The 22,125-nt window shown below is 35.4% G+C and overlaps 1 protein-coding gene across 1 annotated transcript; it reads right to left on the reverse strand.

Moving 5' to 3' along the window:
• Nucleotides 1-3,996: 3,996 nt before the first annotated feature.
• LOC130236795 (glutamate receptor ionotropic, NMDA 3A-like) lies at nucleotides 3,997-15,691 on the reverse strand. The gene is made up of 2 exons (XM_056467557.1): nucleotides 14,378-15,691; nucleotides 3,997-4,597 (listed from the first exon to the last, which is right to left on the reverse strand). The coding sequence occupies exons 1-2, from the start codon at nucleotides 15,089-15,091 to the stop codon at nucleotides 4,520-4,522; spliced, it is 792 nt and encodes a 263-aa protein (XP_056323532.1). The 5' UTR covers nucleotides 15,092-15,691; the 3' UTR covers nucleotides 3,997-4,519.
• Nucleotides 15,692-22,125: the final 6,434 nt, after the last annotated feature.

Genomic DNA, 22,125 nt, shown 5'->3' on the forward strand with positions numbered 1-22,125 from the left:
GCTATGTTTGCTTTATAACTTAAAACATTTTTACAATGCATTAAACAAAGCAGAATGTGTGAAACCTGTTTTTATATCATATTGCTGTTACCAATGATTCACGAAAAGCAGACATTTTCAATATCACGCTGTGATACATTATGGACAGTAAGCCTGGGGAAGTGAATAAAAGAGGGTCAGTTTTGATTTTATCTTCACTTTGAACTACAAGTCAAATGCAGCGGTGGGTAGTGAGAACATTGGGATTATGCGAACAATAATTGTCAGCACATATCAAATTAGCTCCCACTCCTTTCCACAGACTTGACAGTCTTTCCCCACAATAAGATGTCTCCCCAAGGCAGACAACAAGGCTCGGCGGTCCTTCGACAACATCTCTGTCATTTTAGACAGAGTAACAAGAACTTGTAGGTCTTTTGGGAATATGAGAGGTCTCTGCATAACAAAACAGCTGCGCTGGAGTCAAAGAAGCATATCCACAAAACAACACTGATACTGTATGTCATCCACGCATCACGCTAGACCACCACAATACACTCAACAATCACATTTAACAACAACCCAGCTGTCTTCTGTCAGTTTGTGCCATATTTATTTATTAAAATGATGAACATACGCTTGTGTAGAAAGATAAAGACTAAAGATTAGTGTTTCAATATAACACATTGAGGTTGTAAAACATGTTTAAGAAGAGAATCAAAGTTCAAAAAACGGACCTTTGAATGCCTACCAGAGACTCACAATGTTCTATAACTTTCTCATCCAACTCCAACTTAAATATATGTAATAGATATAACTTAAATTGAGGAAATAAAAACAAAGACTGTGTATTTATGCACCATCAAATGTGGTTATAATGGAAGTCAATGGGACAAAAACAGCCACCAACAGCAAATTAGGGAGAAAAAGAAAATCTAAATGCATTAAAACCAGTGTTAGGTTTATTAATTAGGTTAGATTAATTAAATCTGAAAATGAACTACAAAACAAAAGGAAAAATGAAGGTATCAGAAAAAACCAAAGAGTTTTTACAAGTATGGAATAGAATAACCTTTTTTGGTTCCCCAGAGATTTTTTTCAGTATAAAATCTTCAAAGAACCAGCTGCACGATCGCTCGTGGAGAGTTTTAAAGACTCGTAGGGAGTCAGACCCCAGACAAGAAGCCCACCTCATCACATCATATCTTATCTATGAGTTTGCACACATCTGTGGCACCATTCGTGTCTGTAATGGCGCACAGTGGTGGCACTTCTCATGGAGAAGGCTGTTTGTTAGATGTTTATTAAACTGTTCTTTTCTCTCAGCTACCATTGTTGTGTTTATGGGTGATGACAAGCAGCGTGACATATTTACAATCCCACCTACTGTGGCACGGGGTGTTGGGGGTGTTTGAAAGCAGTATACCACCGCTCAGCCATTCACACTTCATTTCCAGATGGTCTATTTAACTGTTTTCTTGCTAGTGAAGTGTTGTCCGCCATGGTAAATAGCAAATGTGCCATGGTGTGACGCAACTGACACTTAAAGGGAATGGGAGATCAGACTGTAATTGGTTTAATGCAGGTTAAGCTCAAAACACACCTATAACTCATTAAGAGAATAAGCACAACCCCGTTAGACCATGGGCCAGAGCGCAAAGCATATTTTTCCATCCTTAAAGGGGAAATGAAGCACTCAGTCAAAGTTTACATTATTTTGTACATTGGATTTCACTTTAATAAAAATATATTAAACTCGATTAATGTAACAATTTATAAGAAAACTGCATGTTTTACTATAGATTTTAGACCTAGGGCGCCGCCATCTTGGAATGCCGATGTGTCTGACGTCACGGGATTGGTTCCGTTCCCTCCGCTGACCAGATACAATGGAAGTAATGTAGGGCGGCGCCCTAGGTCTAAAATCTAGAGTGTTTTACATCAGCTGTATTGGCAGATACTCAGTATTTATTGACATGAATGGATCAGGCCACAAAAAACTGATTGGGACATCCCTATTTATAGTTATATAGTCTAATCCTTCCTTAATGTTAGTGTGGTTTTCCTCTTATCCAAAAGCTTTTTATGTGACAATTAGAGTTTGGACTACTACCTCCCTTGCATGAATCAGTCAATCATTCAAACCTAACCTTTAATTTCATGTCTGACCTTCATGTTCATCTTTGAAATACAAAAGTTTCAAAACGCAGTTCTTACATTTACTTTGTTTTATTTCTGTTCCTTTTGCCCTTCAAACACCAGATGTTCTTTAATTCAGACGTGAACAAAGCATAGAATCCCCCAAAACAACCCACTGAATAAGAAAACTGTTTTTGATGATGAAAGTATCCTTTAATCATAAACGTCATGTTATCCTGCAGTTTACAAATATCCTTTTTTTTTCCAAGCATAAACTTGAGTTATAGATTAGTTAAAATCAAAAGACAGATACATCAAAAGGTACTTGTTATTTGGCAAACATAAAATACAAATTTTTTACTTTGAATGCTTTGTAACATAGAAAACAATTGAACAATGACAGATAACAACAAATACACAAAACACTTGCAATTTAAAATGAAATTTAAAAGAATATACAAAATTTCTAATATTTTTACGTAATTTTATAGTTCTATTTTCTTTAAAATATGGTTAATATGCCAACTGCTTTACTAAACCAGGGGCGTAACAGCCATTTTAAAAGTGGGGGGGGACAGCTGTATGGTCACCCAAAAGTGATTAATGATTTATTAGCAATAAAGTTTATTTAATAATCTTTTAAGCAAAATTCTAAAATAATTACAAAATATTAATAATAACAATAAATAAACAGAACCACACACATTTAAATTAAGCATTACTCTGTGTGAAAATATTTTTAAATACTACAATACAATTGCAAAATTGCAAGTTGATACTAAACATATAACGTGAGATGGACATCGCTATGTGTACTTGCGGCCGATGCGTCATTCATAAAAGCAGAACACGCAGGGTTCAACACGTAAATTATATTTTAATGGATTGTTAGACTTCCTTGTGTGTTTTATAAACGCTAAAGTTCTTGTTTTACTAGTACTTGTGTGTATTTACATGAGTATTAAATTAGTACTTAGTAGTAAACTTAATATTTGTAATTAGTATTAGCCGGCATGGTATAAAAATCAGGATACACCTACTGTAGGCGATTCTAGGATTTTCATTGTAGGGGGAAGGGGTGCTGCTGGTGATGGAAGTGGGCTCCTAATAACATCTCTTGGGGCCCCCACGATGCGTTGGCAGAATCATCCGAACTTCATATCACCCAGCCAGACACGTTTAGGGGCTCAGCTAAATCGACGCCCGAGTGAGGAGTGGGGGGGGGGTGTATGGGGGGTATAGGAGTAGAACTAAAGATAAATCCCTTAAGATAGGCCTTCCCATGCACCTATGCCTAGCTGAACAAAGGTGTTCAGTACATAAAAATGGCATACCATAAGTCTCAAATGCCATTGTTTCCTTGTTCTCATAGAAATACAGAGTGTAAAATCCCAGTAAAAGACAGGGCAGTCTGAACAAAACACTGACTCTGACGATCCTCACGGGATTATCAATAGGGATGTCCCAGAGAGAGAGAGAGAAAGCAGAGCTCATTAATATTCAAAATTGTTCCAGAGATGGTCTAAACTGATATTTGAATTATAAGGGTAATTTCTGGGGTTATAAAGCATAAAACCTTTTCTGAAGATTTTTTTTGGCAACTTTCCTAAGCCACAAACCTACTGTGTAGATATCAGAGATGTATCAATGTGCTCTTTGGCTCTTTTAAATGGTTTAAAATGGACAGTATCAACCTTATTTACACCTTTAGCATCGTCTACTAGACAAACAGATTGACAAAAGCACATTTTATTACCAGGTGTAAACAGGGCCTCAGAGACACCATCATTATTCTGCCTTGTACAGCCTGTCAATGATGGCATTTTCACACACACAAACATTACAAAGCATCAAACAGTGAATCAAATAAATTACCTGGACAGAAAGATTCCTGATGTGAGATTTTTAGCCTCAAGCCTTGCCAGGCAGTTCGTGGTGCCAGGAATCAGTGCCAGCTCTGGAGAGACAGTGGCGGCAGATCCCACCGCTCGCGCCACCAGCTCCAGAGCATCCTGGACATAGTGATCCAGCGAAGGCTCGCCCATACGCCCGTGTGCAAGAAGACCCATAGGGAGCCCCTCGGTCCGTAATTCCTCCACATTTTGAGAGTCTCCTATAATCCAGTGGTAATCAGGAAGAATCAAACCAAACTTTGCAATGGTGGTGAAGATTCTCCTAATATCCCTGATGTCACATCCGAAGGTCACTAAGGTAGATGTCGAGTCCTTGATGGACTCCAGTTGGGCTTGCAGGAATATGTGAAAGTCGTTTTTGGAGCTGCTGTTGGTGGAAATCTTAAGGACGGTTCCCAGGTGAAATTTGGAGTTGTTGTGGAGCAAGAAAACAAAGTCTGAAATGTTCATCTGTTGACACATCACCAGACTGACATCAAACCAGTTATTCATGGACAGCAGGGAGAAGATGAGATTGGCTTGAGAGGTTTGGGGATTTGCATGGCCATCTGGAAATGGAGTAAGTTCTGTTGGGAAGAAATAAATGAGAATATCATTCCAGAGGGGAATGTACTTTGGATCTTGCTGGTCAAACATTTAACATCCAACTAGAAGAGAGTTTGGCTAGTTTATCTAGAGCAGGGGTGTCCAAACTCGGTCCTGGAGGACCAGTGTCCTGGAGAGTTTAGCTTCAACCCTAATCAAACACACCTGAACTAGCTAATTAAGCTCTTACTAGACATACTAGAAACGTCCTGGCAGGTGTGTTGAAGCAAGTTGGAGCTAAGCTATGCTGGACACCAGCCCTCCAGGACAGAGTTTGGACTAAGTGTGCCACACGCCTGCATTTGAGTGAAGGTCCCGGCTGTTAGATCGCCCCCTGGGCTTTAGGAGGAGATTGAAGTGTTATTCGATTTCTGTGTTATTTTACCATTATAAAATGAGTTCACCAGTAAACTATACACTCTGACACACAGGATCTGGTGGAACACTGTTTTTTCAGTAAAGTCAGGGCTTTATTAGTTTGCTGATACATGCCTAGACAATCGCTTAACAGTCCTCATCATTCTTCCACTCTTCTCACATGGGATGGTGAGCCAAATCAAAGATTACCGTGGGCCAACTTTGGTTAGGCATCGCTGATATAGATGCTGTATTATCTTACTAACTATGGTAACTAAGGCTAGTTCATCTAGAGCTGTTTTTTATACACCTGCCAAATCATGGACATAACTGTCCATGAAATAACATTGAATTCTTCTGTCATCATTTGTAATGTTTCCAAATTGCATTGTTTGTCATCTTTCTTACTGATTTTTTATATCTGTTATATTATTTTCTGTAAAGCTGCTGGCCATGACATGGGCCGATAAACGATATTATATCGAATCGCAACAAAATTTATGTCAATAACAATAATAAGCTCTAGAATTTTTTACTCTATGATGATCTAAGAGCCAATCACACAGCAGAAATGTGCAACAATGAGAATCTAAAAGTGTGTTGATATTAGAGATGTATCGTATTTTCGGCCACCGAAAATGTATCATTTAATGGACCCCCTATTTTTTGTGGCTTCAGTTATTGTTGTAATGCTCTTTTATATCTGGAAGTATTAATAAGTTATGTTGAAATCAACCCAGGCTCATTCTGAAAACATACCTCTATATACATTTCTAGAGGCCATTCTGGAAAGCCATTCACACGAAAGGTAAGTGGTCAGCTGGTAAGCGCAATAAGGAATGGCTTCATACAGCCCCGTGGCGTTCGTTTAAAAATGAAATGCAGCCATACGCATCTCTAACTACATAATTCGCGGTCTCTAGAAACGTGTATAGGACTATGTTTTCAGAATGCGCCTGTGTTGGTTAAAATATATTTCATAATGTTTAAAATGGAATATAATTATGAAGATTTTTCCATTTCGCCCAGCTCTAACTCATACAGTTTATTTCAACCCAGGCTCATTCCGAAACGTAGTCCCGAGGACGTTTCTGGGAGACCGCGAAATACGTCCGGGAGGTACGTATTTTGCAGTTTTTGCTTTTCGCGAATCCGCGAGAGGCCGCCGTGTGCGCCTTTTTGGCTTCTCGGACGTCTCCCGCGAGTGCCGTTCGCGCCCGCGATGTTCTCGCGTGAACACACCAGAGGCTGCTGTCGAACGAACGTCTGTCTGTCCGACTGGCTGAATGATTGACTGGGTGACTGGCCAATCGGCCGGCAGACCCACCCTCCTCCTTCCCCGAACCCAATCAATTTTACCGATTGACCCGCCTGCCCTTAACCCAACCAACGATTTACAAAAGCCGTCCGGAAAAAGAAAAGCCCTCATCTGATTTTTTTTTTTTTGTTACCACATTTTTGGATTTCACCACATTCTCACCCTGTTTATGAACCTCTTCGCTTTAATTCTGGATTCTGTTTTAGTCTTACCTGATTTCTGGAAGCGCTATTCCCCGGACTCGAACCCGCTTGTTTGTCGTGGTCAGCTCCTCTCTGGCGTCTCGAGTCCGCCGACGCACAGGACGAGCAAACCGGAAAAAACTGGTTGAGGCGGGAAAGCCCTCCACACGAAGGTAAGCGGTCAGCTGGCGAGCGCTAAAAGGAACGGCGTCATAACGCCCCGCAGCGTTCGCTTAAAAAAACTCGATGCAGCCATACGTACCTCCGGCTACATAATTCGCGGTCTCTAGAAACGTCTCCGGGATTACGTTTTCGAAATGAGCCTGGGTTGGTTTATTTTTGGCTATTCCCACAGACACCCATGCAAAATAACACATGTTGTGATCCAGGGTCACATTTCCAAAGACTGCATTTCCAAGCACCCCCAAAATGCCATTACTGTGTAAATGAATGGCCAAAATACACACAGTTTTTTTTCAGCTGAAAATGGAATTCCAGAGATGGAAGCCAATTAATCCCATTCAAATACAGAGATATTATCTAAACGATAGCCACTGAGAACAATAGACATTCAGAAATATTTATTACACAAAATCTGGGATCTCATTGTTTTTAATGATATAACAGCCATTAATAATATGACATTGTCCTGCTAAGGAAATCAAGACCTTAACAGACGTTGCCAGATGAAATGCTTAGCCGAGCCATTTAATTTCCCCCTGGGGCTGCAATTACGTGATGCCAGAAAACAGGCTAATCAGAACTGATTAAGCAAAGGCTTTCCAGGGATTTATTTGAAGATGTCTAAACAAAGTCGACTTATTTTCACCAGAAGTTGTCGTGAAATCTAATTGACCTAACCAGCGGGAGAACACTAAGTACTGCTAACAAGTTAAAAAGAGACATTTAGAGATTTTGAGCGGGTACATCATGCAGAATGCCCATGTCATTAAATGATTTTCAAGCTGGGATACAGCCAGATATTACTGCTGTGTCATAAAAATAAAAAAAAAGCACTGGAGGGTGATGCAATTATGTGCGTTTCCAGCAGCTTCGAAGATGTATGGTTAAAGATGGGTGATTTGATACACCCCAGTTCTTTCGGGCCTGTGGAGAGTAGCTTGATGGACTCTCCGTTCGTCTTTCCATAACCTTGAATCTTACAGAAAAATCATTAAATAATTTCAGTATGATAAATGAGGAAGCTATCAAACTGTGAAATAATTTTGTTGTTTATTCTGTAGAGATCTAATTGAGTTATGGTGGAGTTTAGTAACCTCGTTATGACTAATGACTATGTAGTTATTGTGTAGTTAAGAATCACCAGAATTGAGCGGATGGAAGTAAAACGTTTGGGAAATCTGATTTAGATGCAGCGACACGGTAGCTCAGTGGTTAATACTGTCGCCTCACAGCAAGAAGGTCACTGGTTCGAGTCCCGGCAGGGCCAGTTGGCATTTCTATGTGCATGTTTTCCCCGTGTTCACGTAGCTTTCCTCCGGGTGCTCTGGTTTTCCCCCACAGTCCAAAGACATGCAGAATAGGTGAATTGAATAAATTAAATTGGCCATAGTGTGTGTATGGATGTTCCCATTCTGGGTTTGCAGTGGTCAGTTTTATTCCGCTGTGGTGACCCCTGATGAATGAAGGAACGAAGCCAAAGGAAAACGATTTAGATGCAGTAATAGTGTATTTTATGAAAATTTATGGTTTGGTAACACTTTATTTGAAGGTGTCTTTGCATGTTCCAGTAGAGACCATTTTGAGGGATGTAAACAAAAACAAACGGTCCCAACGTATTTCCTTTTTACATATGTAATTTCTATAACTTACGAGAATCCAAAAAGAGACACATGTTGATAAATAATGTTATGGTAACTGTTTTAACATTGAGTTATGATTGAATTGCCTCATGGTACAGTTATGAAATAGTTTGATAACAAGCAGGAAATGTTCATGGGCCAATGACATGACCACATTGAAATGGTCTATAGGCAAAAGTGAGTACCACTTGTGCCTGCTATCTTAATGATCTGTTGTTTAAATGTGTTTGAACTATTTCTATCTCTTTTACATAATGCTCGTGTTTTCTGTTTGATTGACATATATATTTTTATTATTAAGATCTACGTAAACTATGTCTATTTTAGTGCTTCCTAACTATGATTGATTGCATAATTTTTGTATTGTTTTTTTAGTTTGACAATTTTAACATCTTTCCAGGGACAACAGATGCAAAATAGCCTTCTGGCTATTCATACCGCGATTTGGAAAAGTCAGGGTTTTAAATCTATGAGTAAGATTTTTTATTTACATTTTTTTGTTTGTTTGTTTTTTAGAACAGCAATATTTCAAACAGAAAAGATCTCCAAAGTTGCCATTTTAAACTTTAAAAAATCTGTGTTTTTGAAGCAAATGAAGACAGCAGAAGTCAATAATTCTTTTGAATTCTTTAGCCTGACATGTTTACTTGCTCCAAATATTTTACTTTTTTTTAATTAAAATATATTGTGTAGAAAGATGGAAAATGTTTTGTTTTTTACTCAGACATTTTAAAAAAGGAACATATTTTAGAGCAGTAATCTCAATACCGTGAAACCAGCCTGATCTCACGAGAAAATGTAAGTATTTTACGTTTTGTCAGTTTAGTGGCTAATTCGTCCGAATTAGTACGAGTTCAGTCGTACGAAATAGTACGATTTTAAAAAGGAGGCGTGGCACCTAACCCCACCCCTAAAGCCAACTGTCATTGGGGGATGAGGAAATCGTACTAAAATGAACGAAATTAGATCCTACGAATTCATACGAATTAGCCACTAAATCAAAAAGTTACGAATTGCCTTGAGATTCTGTTGGTGAAACCATGATATTTATATCCAAGGGTAGCATACCATCAGAATCTTATACCGACCCATGTCTACACCCAAATACAGAAAAATCCCTATGGTATGTCCGACGTGTGCATTGAGATTAAATTTTATTCTTATTAGTTTTCAATCCATTAATTTAATGATCAAATAAATCAAAAGCACTTTATTATAACTCATTATACCTCCAAATACATACAAATCTCTATGGTTTGTTCGACTTTTGCTTTGCGATCATGATTTTATTTTTTTTATTTTTTATCCGGTTATTTAATAATAAAATAAATCAAGGAATTTTATTATCTTTCACTGTACACCCAAACATAGAAAAACCCTGTTATGTTTATTTTCTGTTTTGTTTTCCCTCCATTAATGATAAACAAATCAAAAGCATTATATTATCTTTGACCATAACCTCAACATATAGAAAAAAATATTTTACTTAGAAACTTTCTAAAAAGATTGTCAACTCCACTAAAAAATAAAGATCAAATATTATTATTATGACAAAACAAGATCAAGACATTTTATTTAGCCAATTTTCTCAAAAAGTTCAGTCGTACGAAATTGTACGATTTTAAAAAGGAGGCGTGGCACCTAACCCCACCCCTAAAGCCAACTGTCATCGGGGGATGAGGAAATCGTACTAAAATGAACGAATTAGATCCTACGAATTCATACGAATTAGCCACTAAATCAAAAAGTTACGAATTGCCTTGAGATTCTGTTGGTGAAACCATGATATTTATATCCAAGGGTAACATACCATCAGAATCTTATACCGACCCATGTCTACACCCAAATACAGAAAAATCCCTATGGTATGTCCGACGTGTGCATTGAGATTAAAATTTTATTCTTATTTAGTTTTTCAATCCATTAATTTAATGATAAAATAAATCAAAAGCACTTTATTATAATTCATTATACCTCCAAATACATACAAATCTCTATGGTTTGTTCGACTTTTGCTTTGCGATCATGATTTTATTCTTTTTTTTTTTTCTTATCCGGTAATTTAATAGTAAAATAAATCAAAGAATTTTATTATCTTTCACTGTACACCCAAACATAGAAAAACCCTGTTATGTTTATTTTTTTGTTTTGTTTTCCCTCCATTAATGATAAACAAATCAAAAGCATTATATTATCTTTGACTATGACCTCAACATATAGAAAAAAATATTTTACTTAGAAACTTTCTAAAAAGATTGTCAACTCCACTAAAAAATAAAGATCAAATATTATTATTATGACAAAAACAAGATCAAGACATTTATTTTGCCAATTTTGTCAAAAGTTCAGTCGTACGAAAATTGTATGATTTTAAAAAGGAGGCGTGGCACCTAACCCCACCTCTAAAGCCAACTGTCATCGGGGGATGAGGAAATCGTACTTAAATGAACGAATTAGATCCTACGAATTCATACGAATTAGCCACTAAATCAAAAAGTTACGAATTGCCTTGAGATTCTGTTGGTGAAACCATGATATTTATATCCAAGGGTAACATACCATCAGAATCTTATACCGACCCATGTCTACACCCAAATACAGAAAAATCCCTATGGTATGTCCGACGTGTGCATTGAGATTAAAATTTTCTTCTTATTTAGTTTTTCAATCCATTAATTTAATGATAAAAGAAATCAAAAGCACTTTATTATAACTCATTATACCTCCAAATACATAAAAATCTCTATGGTTTGTTCGACTTTTGCTTTTCGATCATGATTTTATTCTTTTTTTTTTTATCCGATAATTTGATAATAAAATAAATCAAAGGATTTTATTATCTTTCACTGTACACCCAAACATAAAAAAACCCTGTTATGTTTATTTTTTGTTTTGTTTTCCCTCCATTAATGATAAACGAATCAAAAGCATTATATTATCTTTGACCATAACCTCAACATATAGAAAAAAAAATATTTTATTTAGAAACTTTCTAAAAAGATTGTCAACTCCACTAAAAAATAAAGACAGATCAAATAGTATTATTATGACAAAACAAGATCAAGACATTTTATTTTGCCAATTTTGTCAAAAAGTTCAGTCGTACGAAATTGTACGATTTTAAAAAGGAGGCGTGGCACCTAACCCCACCCCTAAAGCCAACTGTCATCGGGGGATGAGGAAATCGTACTAAAATGAACGAATTAGATCCTACGAATTCATACGAATTAGCCACTAAATCAAAAAGTTATGAATTGCCGTGAGATTCTGTTGGTGAAACCATGATATTTATATCCAAGGGTAACATACCATCAGAATCTTATACCGACCCATGTCTACACCCAAATACAGAAAAATCCCTATGGTATGTCCGACGTGTGCATTGAGATTAAAATTTTATTCTTATTTAGTTTTTCAATCCATTAATTTAATGATAAAATAAATCAAAAGCACTTTATTATAACTCATTATACCTCCAAATACATAAAAATCTCTATGGTTTGTTCGACTTTTGCTTTGCGATCATGATTTTATTCTTTTTTTTTTTATCCGGTAATTTAATAATAAAATAAATCAAAGAACTTTATTATTTTTCACTGTACACCCAAACATAAAAAACCCTGTTATGTTTATTTTCTGTTTTGTTTTCCCTCCATTAATGATAAACAAATCAAAAGCATTATATTATCTTTGACCATAACCTCAACATATAGAAAAAAAAATATTTTACTTAGAAACTTTCTAAAAAGATTGTCAACTCCACTAAAAAATAAAGATCAAATATTATTATTATTATGACAAAACAAGATCAAGACATTTTATTTTGCCAATTTTCTCAAAAACCTGTTTGGAAAAGCTTTGAATTTGTCCATCATCTGTGAACAGCAGTCACACACACACACACACAAAAACAACAACAATGTGTAGTTCTGACAGAATTCGGTAATGCTCGGTAACAAGCGCGCTGAGAGACTAATTGCTGTTTGGACAGAGAGTAGAGGCTGATTCTGCACTTACAGTGAAACATGATAGACTAAATCTTGACATGAGCCATGTGAAGAACGACCTGACCAGAAGATGGTGCTAACTTCAAAAGATCCGTTACTATATCAAACAGCTCAGCCCTTAGGCTTTCGCATTTTGAAACAAAAACTGTGTGCCGCAGGCATCCAAATTCCCTTTTTAGTGTCTGTATGATTTAGGCAGGTGCAATAGCAAACTTAACAAAACTTAGCAAAATTACTTAACAACTATTTAAACATCAAACTAGCTAGTTAGATACATATATATTGAGTTTTTGATACCAATTTCTAAAATCAGCAATTGTCCTAAAAAACAATTAAGATATTAATGCATTTGATATGATATATGGAATAATACATTAAGAGTTCAGATGCAAAAACCCCAGTGCCATCTGAAATTTCCATTAAAAAAAGATTTTTTTTTTCAGCCTCCTTTGTTTATGTCGAAATATTTCACTTTAGAGACCAGGAAAAGGCTTATTCTTTGCCATAAAAGTGATATTACTGACCCTACACATAGGAGCCTGATAAAAATGCTCACTTTAGATGAAAATTTCAGACGGCATTTAGAGGTTTTTGCATCAGAACTCTTTACATGTTCATCATCAGCTGACACATTTATTTTACTCTTCAGCTCCTAAAACTTATATTAGTTTATCACTTGCACATCTACATCACCAGACTTGGAAATATAAGCCTACCTGTAAGCATTTCATAACATAGACAACTTTAAACTTCAGAAATGCATAAACATATTTCCATTGAACTCACATTCCTTCAGCATGCTTTATTATGAGGTCGCCACGGTGGAATGAACCGCCAATTTCACTGGCAAATGTTTTACACAGTGGATATTTTTTTTCTTCATATATTTAACGATATATACAATTGTTAATTCATTTTCTTTTTCGGCTTAGTCCTTTTTTAATTTGGGTTCGCCACAGCAGAATGAACCGCCAACTTATCCAGCATGTTTCACACAGCGGATACCCTTCCAGCCGCAACCCATAACTAGGAAATATATAAAATTGTTATATATTATAAATTTACATTTAAACATGCTAGTTTTCAAAAGAAAAACTATTTTCCATTCATGCTACTTTGATTCGTGGATTGTCTCTCTGATGGTGGTGGCAGGTTAAAAGCAGTTTAAAACCATTTTATATTCTTAGATCATTTATTTATTTATTTATTTCCAGTTAGAAATTGCTGGTAAAATAATTCCATACATTTCTGAAACAAAACCAATTGTAAAACATACTCTAAAGTTTTTGTTTCCTTAATTATGTGTAGAAATATTATTAGGGTCTGTAATTTTAGTAAAATTTTTGATTTGACAGAACTTGTAATGCATTTTACATGTAAGTATTTATTTATTTTTTGTATCTGACACAATACATTTTGCATGTTTACAAGGACAAAATACAATTTCATTTGACTAGCAGAAGGTTGCACCAAACTCTATCGAGTGTCATCATGCATTCATATCGCCAAGTGTAATGTTTACAATTCAAAAATTATCACATTATACGAAAACAGTTATTTATCCATGCTTCCAACCCAGTCCCTCAATTCCAAACATTTCAACAAGTGTCCTCTAACTCTGTGTATAAAGCTGTTGTTCAACCTTGCATTATTTAATACATTGCTGAAGAAACTGCTTGCCACTGTTGACCATGAATCCTAAATATACTCCTACAAATATGGTTAAGATCAGTGTTTTTTGACTTGTAACAAATGTATTATATATTTAATAAGATAGATAGATAGATAGATAGATAGATAGATAGATAGATAGATAGATAGATAGATAGATAGATAGATAGATAGATAGATAGATAGATAGATAGATAGATAGATAGATAGATAGATAGATAGATAGACTACTTGATATTAATTACATCTATATTAAGATGGCGTTGAAAATATGTTCGACTGTTACAGGTTTACGAACCAAAAAATAGGACAAACGAACCGTAGTTTTGACACAAACAAACATTTTTAAGCATATCTTACTGAGTTTAGAGTGTAAATAAGATTTATTTCGAAATCAACACACCTGTGTCTGGCGTTTGAATTCACTCTGGACGACGCTGATGACTGGAATCTGCAGCGTTGAGGCAATAAATTCCAACTTCACCAGTTCGTCTCTGTTTTGTGGAAAGGAAATGATGGCAGAAACTCCTTGAACAATGACAGTGTGGCAAACACTTTGCAGGAACGACACGGGATCCGCACAGGCAGGTGTAGATGAAGAGGAAAAGGAGAAAGCAGGTAATTCTCCGAGCCCTGCTTCCACAGCCATGACAATCTCGAGCGTGAGGTTGTAAGGTAAAAGCCCTGCCACTCGATTGAGGCTCTCTGAAGCGAGTATTACTGAGTCTCGTGGCAGAAACACAACATCCGGAGCCACTTGTTTGAGTACGGCTTTACTTTTGGAGGCCTTGTTGAGGTTATTCACAGAGCTTTTAGTCCTAATACCCCTCCAGTCTTCTTCGTGGTCACTTTGAAATATCACATCCCACTCTTCCCACATTTCTCTGTCCGCATCCCAGTCCAGATCTCTCCCACTGAAGGAATCCTGCCTGAATACTCGAGGCTGAAGATGCAGAGCTCCGACTCTCACCGTATGTCCGATTCTCTTAAGAATCTGACATGGTTGTGGATGCGCCAGAGACGCCGGAGGAACGAGGATCATTATCAAAGCGCTTGGCGCAAGAAATGAAAGCCACATCAACCTTCCCAGCGCACCCCAGATCCAAGAGCCCGGCATTACTCTAAACAAGGCTCGGTTAAGCTTTGGAAACGACGGGATCCGCGTCCACCTGCGCGCCCGGTGGCTCCTGCACAGCGCTGGATAGATGATGGATCACCGGTGAATCTCCTAGACGCAGCAAAGTTGCGCTCCTCTCCAACAGGCTTCTGAAGGATCGCCAGCAGTGCAAGTGTCCAGCGCGGATCAAAACACTCGTTTCTCATCTCAAACGCGTTTACTGACAAAACCTTTGGAGGAAACAATCAAAAACGAGTTTTACGCGCTCTCCAAACAGGTGAAAAGGCAGCTCGTTCTAATATGTAAACTGACTGCACAAATCCAAACCGATTCTGTTCTCCGCATCAGCATATGAAAAGTCCAAGAATATGATATAGTTAGATTTTCCATTTGTATGTATTTTAGCAGGCAACCAGTATTCCATCTTGTATTTGATCACGTTAAATAAAAATAAAAATTACGGATCTCCAGGAATGTATGCAATTTACGCACAAACTGTATAAGAACTAAAACGGACGTTTAAACGTGTTGATAAACTCCCCGAATGGCGCTGGTGCAGAATAGTGCGGATTATTGCACTGGCTGTGCTATGCTTTAACTCGTTCACTGCTGCACTGGCACTTCTGCTGCTTCAGGCATCAGTCAAACATTCATGGATGGCGTGCTTTTTTATTAGTTTAGTTTTATCTAAAATATAAGTCAGCAGCTTTATTTCCCCCTCACAACAAGCAAAACGAATAACTTAAAATGAAAATAATATAATAAAAATATTGCTTTCATATAAACAAGGCACCTTTTTCTTTTTTGATCAATTGCCCAAATTTGTATTTGCCATTTGGATATATATATATATATATATATATACAGTATATATATATATATATATATATATATATATATATATATATATATATATATATATATATATATATATATATATATATATATCGTCACCTTAGAATTATAAGGTTCTATAAGCGTTCTGAATGATTTTGAGATATTAAACTTCAAAGTTTTTGCATTCCATATAGCAAACAGTTTGTGTGTAACATTTGTTTTTTAAATAAAAAGTCTTAAAATGTAAACAACTTATAAAAAACATTCCATAATGTAAATAGGTTGTCAAGAATATGGCAATAACTAAATTTTGACAAAAATGCCAGATAAAACCTAATTCTAGAGTGACGATATATATATATATATATATATATATATATTATATATATATATATATATATATATATATATATATATATATATATATATATAGTTGCAATCAGAATTATTAAACCCCCTTTGGATTTTTTTCTTTTTTAAATCTTGCCCAAATGATGTTTAACAGAGAAAGGAAATTTCCACAGTATGTCTGATATTTTTTCTTCTGGATAAAGTCTTTTTTTTGTTTTATTTCCGCTAGAATAAAAGCAGTTTTTCGTCAAAATTATTAGCCCCTTTAAGCTATATATATTTTTAATAATCTGCAGAACAAACCATCTTTATACAATAACTTGCCTAATTACCCTAACCTGCCTACTTAACTTTATTAATCTTGTTAAGCCTTTAAATGTCACTTTAAGCTGTATAGAAGTGTCTTGAAAAATATCTAGTCAAATATTATTTACTGTCATTATGACAAAGATAAAATAAATCAGTTATTAGAAATGAGTTATTAAAACTATTATGTTTAGAAATGTGTTGGAAAAATCTCTCCATTAAACAGAAATTTAAAAAAATAAACAAATAGGGGTGCTAATAATTCAGGGGGTTTAATAAATCTGATTGCAACTGTATATATATATATATATATATATATATATATATATATATATATATGCCCTAAGCATTTCCTGAAGTCCCCAATATACACCCTTTGTATTTTATTTGTTCATTTTTGTTTTGTTTTGCTGACTTTTTCTTATATAACTCTATCAAAAAAAAAAAAAAAAAAACACAGAAAACAACTGAAAAATTAAAAATAAATTGTTGGGTACAGTGGGTAGGACAATCGCCTCATAGCAAAAAAGTCACTGGTTTGAGCTCAGTTGGTGAATTGGTGAATTGAATAAGCTAAATTCGCCGTACTGTATGTGTGTGAAAGAGTGTATGGGTTTTTCCCAGTGTTGGGTTGCAGCTGGAAGGGCAGCTGCTGTGTAAAACATATGTTGGATAAGTTGGAAGTTGGTGGTTTATTCCGTTATGGCGACCCCTGATTAATAAAGGGACTTAGCCATAAAGAAAATGAATGCATGTATGTATGTGTATACAGTATATATATAATATATAAATATATATATATATATATATATATATATATATATATATATATATATATATACGCCAACATACGCGAATACACGCCAACTTATCCAGCACATGTTTTACGCAGCGGATGCCCTTCCAGCTGCAACCCATCTCTGGGAATTATTATAATTATTATAATTATTATTATTATAATTATTATTATTATTATTAATTAATAGTAATAAAAGCAATAATGACTGGCGTAATTTCATTTGAAACTACATTAAGTAATAAATAAATATTTAATAAATAAATATTTTACAATTTAACTTATTTTTTTTTATTTAAGAAATGCTGCCTTGAGGAACAGAATAATTAAATAAAATTAATAATAATAAAAAAAAACTGACCCCAAACTTTTGACTGATAATATATATATATATATATATAATGAAATTACTCGAGTCATTATTGCTTTTATTACTATTATCATTATTAATAATAATAATAATAATTCCCGCTGTGGCAACCCCGGATTAATAAAGGGACTAAGTCGAAAAGAAAAGAAAATGAATGAATGAATGAATAATAATAAATAAAAATATAAATATATATAATGTATATATGTGCGTGTATGTGTGTGTATCGTCTCTCTCAAAATTAATAAAAGAAAGTTAATGCACAGATTATAACGTCGGACCAGTGAGGCAGCAGCAAGGTAAGCAGATGTTGTTTATCCTCATCCTGTCACATTCATATGAATGGAAAATATGTATTATCTCTAGGTTTTTGTTGATAGCCTCACAGCATTTCATCTGTTGTGGCAGCCAGATGAAAGTGCACAGCAGTTTTGATGAAAGTAATTCACATTGGTTTGGAAGTATAACCTCATGCTTCCTCTTGACTCATCAGCAGCTGTCGTCCAATCACTGACGCAATGATGACATACGGCAGGAGAGGCTGGATAAGAGGAGCGAGACACCCCAACACTGCTGACGGAGAGTGATGCACGAGAAAAATCTGATGGCTGTTGTATCTCATCACCACTGCCATTAATCTCACACGTCCTTCTTTCAGACTGTGCAGCCAGTTCACCGGTTGTCCCCTGAGGTCCCGGTTTGGCATACAGATTGCAACAGATGACCTGATGCCTTGATCCCTCTACACAATCTACTGTAATTAGAATCTTTAGGTATTGTGGTGTATAACATATTTATTTTCACATTTAAGAGTTTTGATATGTTGCTTTTATAAAAATCGAAATATTTTTTAAACCATAAATTAAATCTTCTATATTTATTGTAAAATCGAGAAAGCATTTTATGTAAATTTACAATTTATTCACAGTATTTTGATCATTTCACATTACTTCACAGTGTATTTAAAGTGTATATAAGTGTTTAGAAACACATGACAGCGTACTCTCTTTAAATACAGTTAAGAGGCTTTTTAATGCAGTTTAATCCATTCAATACAGTTAAGTGCATTTCTTTATCACTAGGCTTCATAAATTTCTTGGCTCCAGTTCCAGGACGTATTAAAGAAATTGAAAATTCAAAAACACTGAAACATCGAAATTTGTACAATAGGTACATACTGTATGTACAGACCTTTAGGTTTTACTGATCTGCTCTGTTCAAGCAGAAATAAAAATATATTCTTATATCAAAAGCGAATGTGTTGCGAAGAGGGGCACGTGATGACAGGGCTTAGACTCAAATGCAGTTTATTAGAACAGTCAAAAACCAGCTACAACAATCTAAGAGCATAATCTGTAAAGGAGGCAAAAGGTCAAGAGGAGGCAAAGAATCGAAAACAGGATAAAAAGTCCAACTGTCAAAACACTGGCAAGGCAAGACAAGGAAAACACTTTGTAATGTAGCAACAAATTGAAAAGACTCAGCAATAGGACAGCGTGTTGGTGTTTAAATAGTCCAGGTAATTAGTGTAAGAAAGTGATCTTCAGGTGTGTGTGTCCAGATTGCTAACAGCTGTGGCAGGTTGATTAATGCAATGAGTGATGGGAGTTGTAGTCTGGGAGTACGATATGGGTAATAAGTGGAGTAATCTTCAGCAGCCCGCACCTGTTCATGGAAAGGACAGTTTCTGGGCTTTATTTGGTTTGTTTAACATGCAAGACTGGAAAAAACATTATACATTATCATGTTGAAAATAAATCTAATGTTTAATAGAAGTCTTAACTATAAATGATTTGATGTGCACATTTGTAGAATTGCCAAATATATATTTTTATTGTTCAAGAAGTCTTTATAGACACTGCACACAGTGTTGCCAACTTAGCGACTTTGTTTATGACGATATTTTGTGACTTTCCAGACACCCCTAGCGACAAATTTTCAAAAAAGTGACTAGCGACAAATCTAGCAACTTTTTTGTGCGTCACTGGAAATTTTTATAGACTGTCATTTGTCCATACTGTACCATCCCTATTCTTCTCAACGAGCTGCGGGTGGTGCCGTTGACCCCTCCCCCACCTCAGAGCACTTACAGGCCGCCCAGTCAGTCCTCGTACAGCAGTCCTTCCCACCTGCAGCATGATAGCAGATCACTCCTCTGCGTACCGACGGCAAATGATTTAGCACAGGGAGGGTGAAGTATTTCCATTGTACAGTCAAACCGATCTGCTTCTTATTTTATCTATTTAATTTGACCGTTTATTCGTTGCTTGTTCACAATCACAGATGTTTTAGTGACAGTTTCGGAACTTGTTTGAGTTCATTACGTCTGAGATATTACTGCAAATTAACAACACATCTACATTGATACACTGTATTCAAATAGCAATAAATGTAAATAAATTGACATGCTTACATAAAGCGTATTGCAAATATAAATACCCCTTTATTAACCAAACAGACACGGTAGAACATGATGACGTCAGTAACACGCAAATTGACGAATGACGTAATCTAGCGACTTTTCGGGGCAGAGCTTAGCGCCTTTTCATTGAAAATAGTTGGCAACAGTCACTACACATACATTACATTGGTAATAACTTTTGATAATATTGATAATAACATTTGATTACCAAAGCAGTAGCTTGCCTGGAAGTTTATTTTGTAAAAATATATTTGATAAAGAATTTACAGGAGATCATTAAATAATATTTAATTCTTTTTAAATAGTAGTATATTAATAATATATTGAAATTAATATTTAGTTTTAAAATATCCTTCTAATCCACCCTCACCCCAATTTTTTATATATTTATGGCTGTGTATGAATATGCTGATTTACAGTTCAAATAGTAATAATGGTTGTTATTATCATCAGTACTGAAAATATGAATATTAAAACCTTTGCAACATTTTTATTAATAATAATTAATAATAATTTAAATAATAATAATGCAAATTTGTATTTAACTGATTAATTACTAATTATTAGATACTATGATGATTATAAATCATTACGTGAGATCTCCAGAAATAAACTGAATTTGGAAAAAGTGCTGTATGTAAGTTTTTGACTGAATACCATAGGCTGATATGTTTGCCGATATTTAAGAAACATGCTAAGTGAACATTCTTGTTTATCTGAATAACTATGCTGAAGTCAGTTATTCTGCTTTGAAAATGTGCTTCCTGTGCTGGAATGTCTATCTTTGTTTTGGTTCTTTTAACCCACCCAATGCCAATTTAGCCAATTATATTTCAGCACCCCAAGTTGCCTTGGTGGAAAACCACATATTTCATTCATTCAGTCAGGAAGGCTTTCAAAGTATGCTTCCTTGAACGAAACGCGACCTTCGGTGGATAGTAGCAGACTCTGAAATGAGACACGGATTCAGAGTTCCACATGAGGGGGTTATTAATTAGCAAATAATATAAATATTATGAATGTAAACATTCGGTGAGCAGGTTACATTGTAAACCCGTGTCCCAACAACATGTTTCGTGACAAGATTTGCAGCCATAAGCAATTTGGCTGTTTGCACCAGACGAAACATGGCAGAAATGTGTCAAGGAGCACAGAATAGTGCACTTACTGCACTCCAACAAAATGGTAAGGTTTACAATCTATTTAATACATATTAAACCTCTTTAACGTTATTAAATGCACATGCTGAATCACTGAAATGTGTTGGTTTGCACTGAGTCACAGCTGTAAAGTGTAATTTCAAACTATTTATCAATTTATTAAAATCTAAGGTGAACTATCTGCTGCTGCTTTCAGTAGTATGGCAATAATTGTCATGTAAAATGGCATTCAAACTCACATTGTTAGCATTTAAAACTGAATAAAGCTGATGAGGGTTACCTGAGGTGATCATGTCAGTTTTTTGTTTATCAGCTGCAAGAAATAAAAGCTGTTTCTATTATATAAAATTCAGGGGTTGGTTAGGACCAAAAACTCCTTTTAATATGGAAAATATTCCTTTTATCGCATGCTGATGCTTTTCTTTAGAACATGATTTAAATCAACCTTTAGGCTTGATAGTCAGGCACACTAATGATGTCGTCAATCTGGCAACCTGCGCTTGCATGCGTCTGAACCAGGGGTGCAAGACCTAGATCAACCACTGGGTGTAAAACTTAAATACTGCACCTTTAAATGAATTCTTTTATAACACTGTACTATTGTTTTATTATAATAAAGTTATTTTCAATCAAATAAAGTGAAACCTGGATGAGTATTAAAGACTACAGTACACTTGATTGAAATGACTGACAAGTTATCACAACACTGACTAATGGATTGTGCCAAAGTGAGGCTGATATTATGTAGTACAGTATAAACACAGGTCAATCTGCAGTATAATGTGTTGAGAG

The sequence above is a fragment of the Danio aesculapii genome, chromosome 10, assembly GCF_903798145.1.
Source record: "Danio aesculapii chromosome 10, fDanAes4.1, whole genome shotgun sequence".
NCBI classification, from domain to species: domain Eukaryota; kingdom Metazoa; phylum Chordata; class Actinopteri; order Cypriniformes; family Danionidae; genus Danio; species Danio aesculapii.

Bases quoted from the DNA above. Each gene is read 5' to 3' on its own strand.
- LOC130236795 (XM_056467557.1), bottom strand. From the start codon at position 15,091: ATGCCGGGCTCTTGGATCTGGGGTGCGCTGGGAAGGTTGATGTGGCTT. The intron at 4,598-14,377 runs GTGTGTTGATTT...TCTTCCCAACAG, and splicing joins AATTCAAACGCCAGACACAG to AACTTACTCCATTTCCAGAT.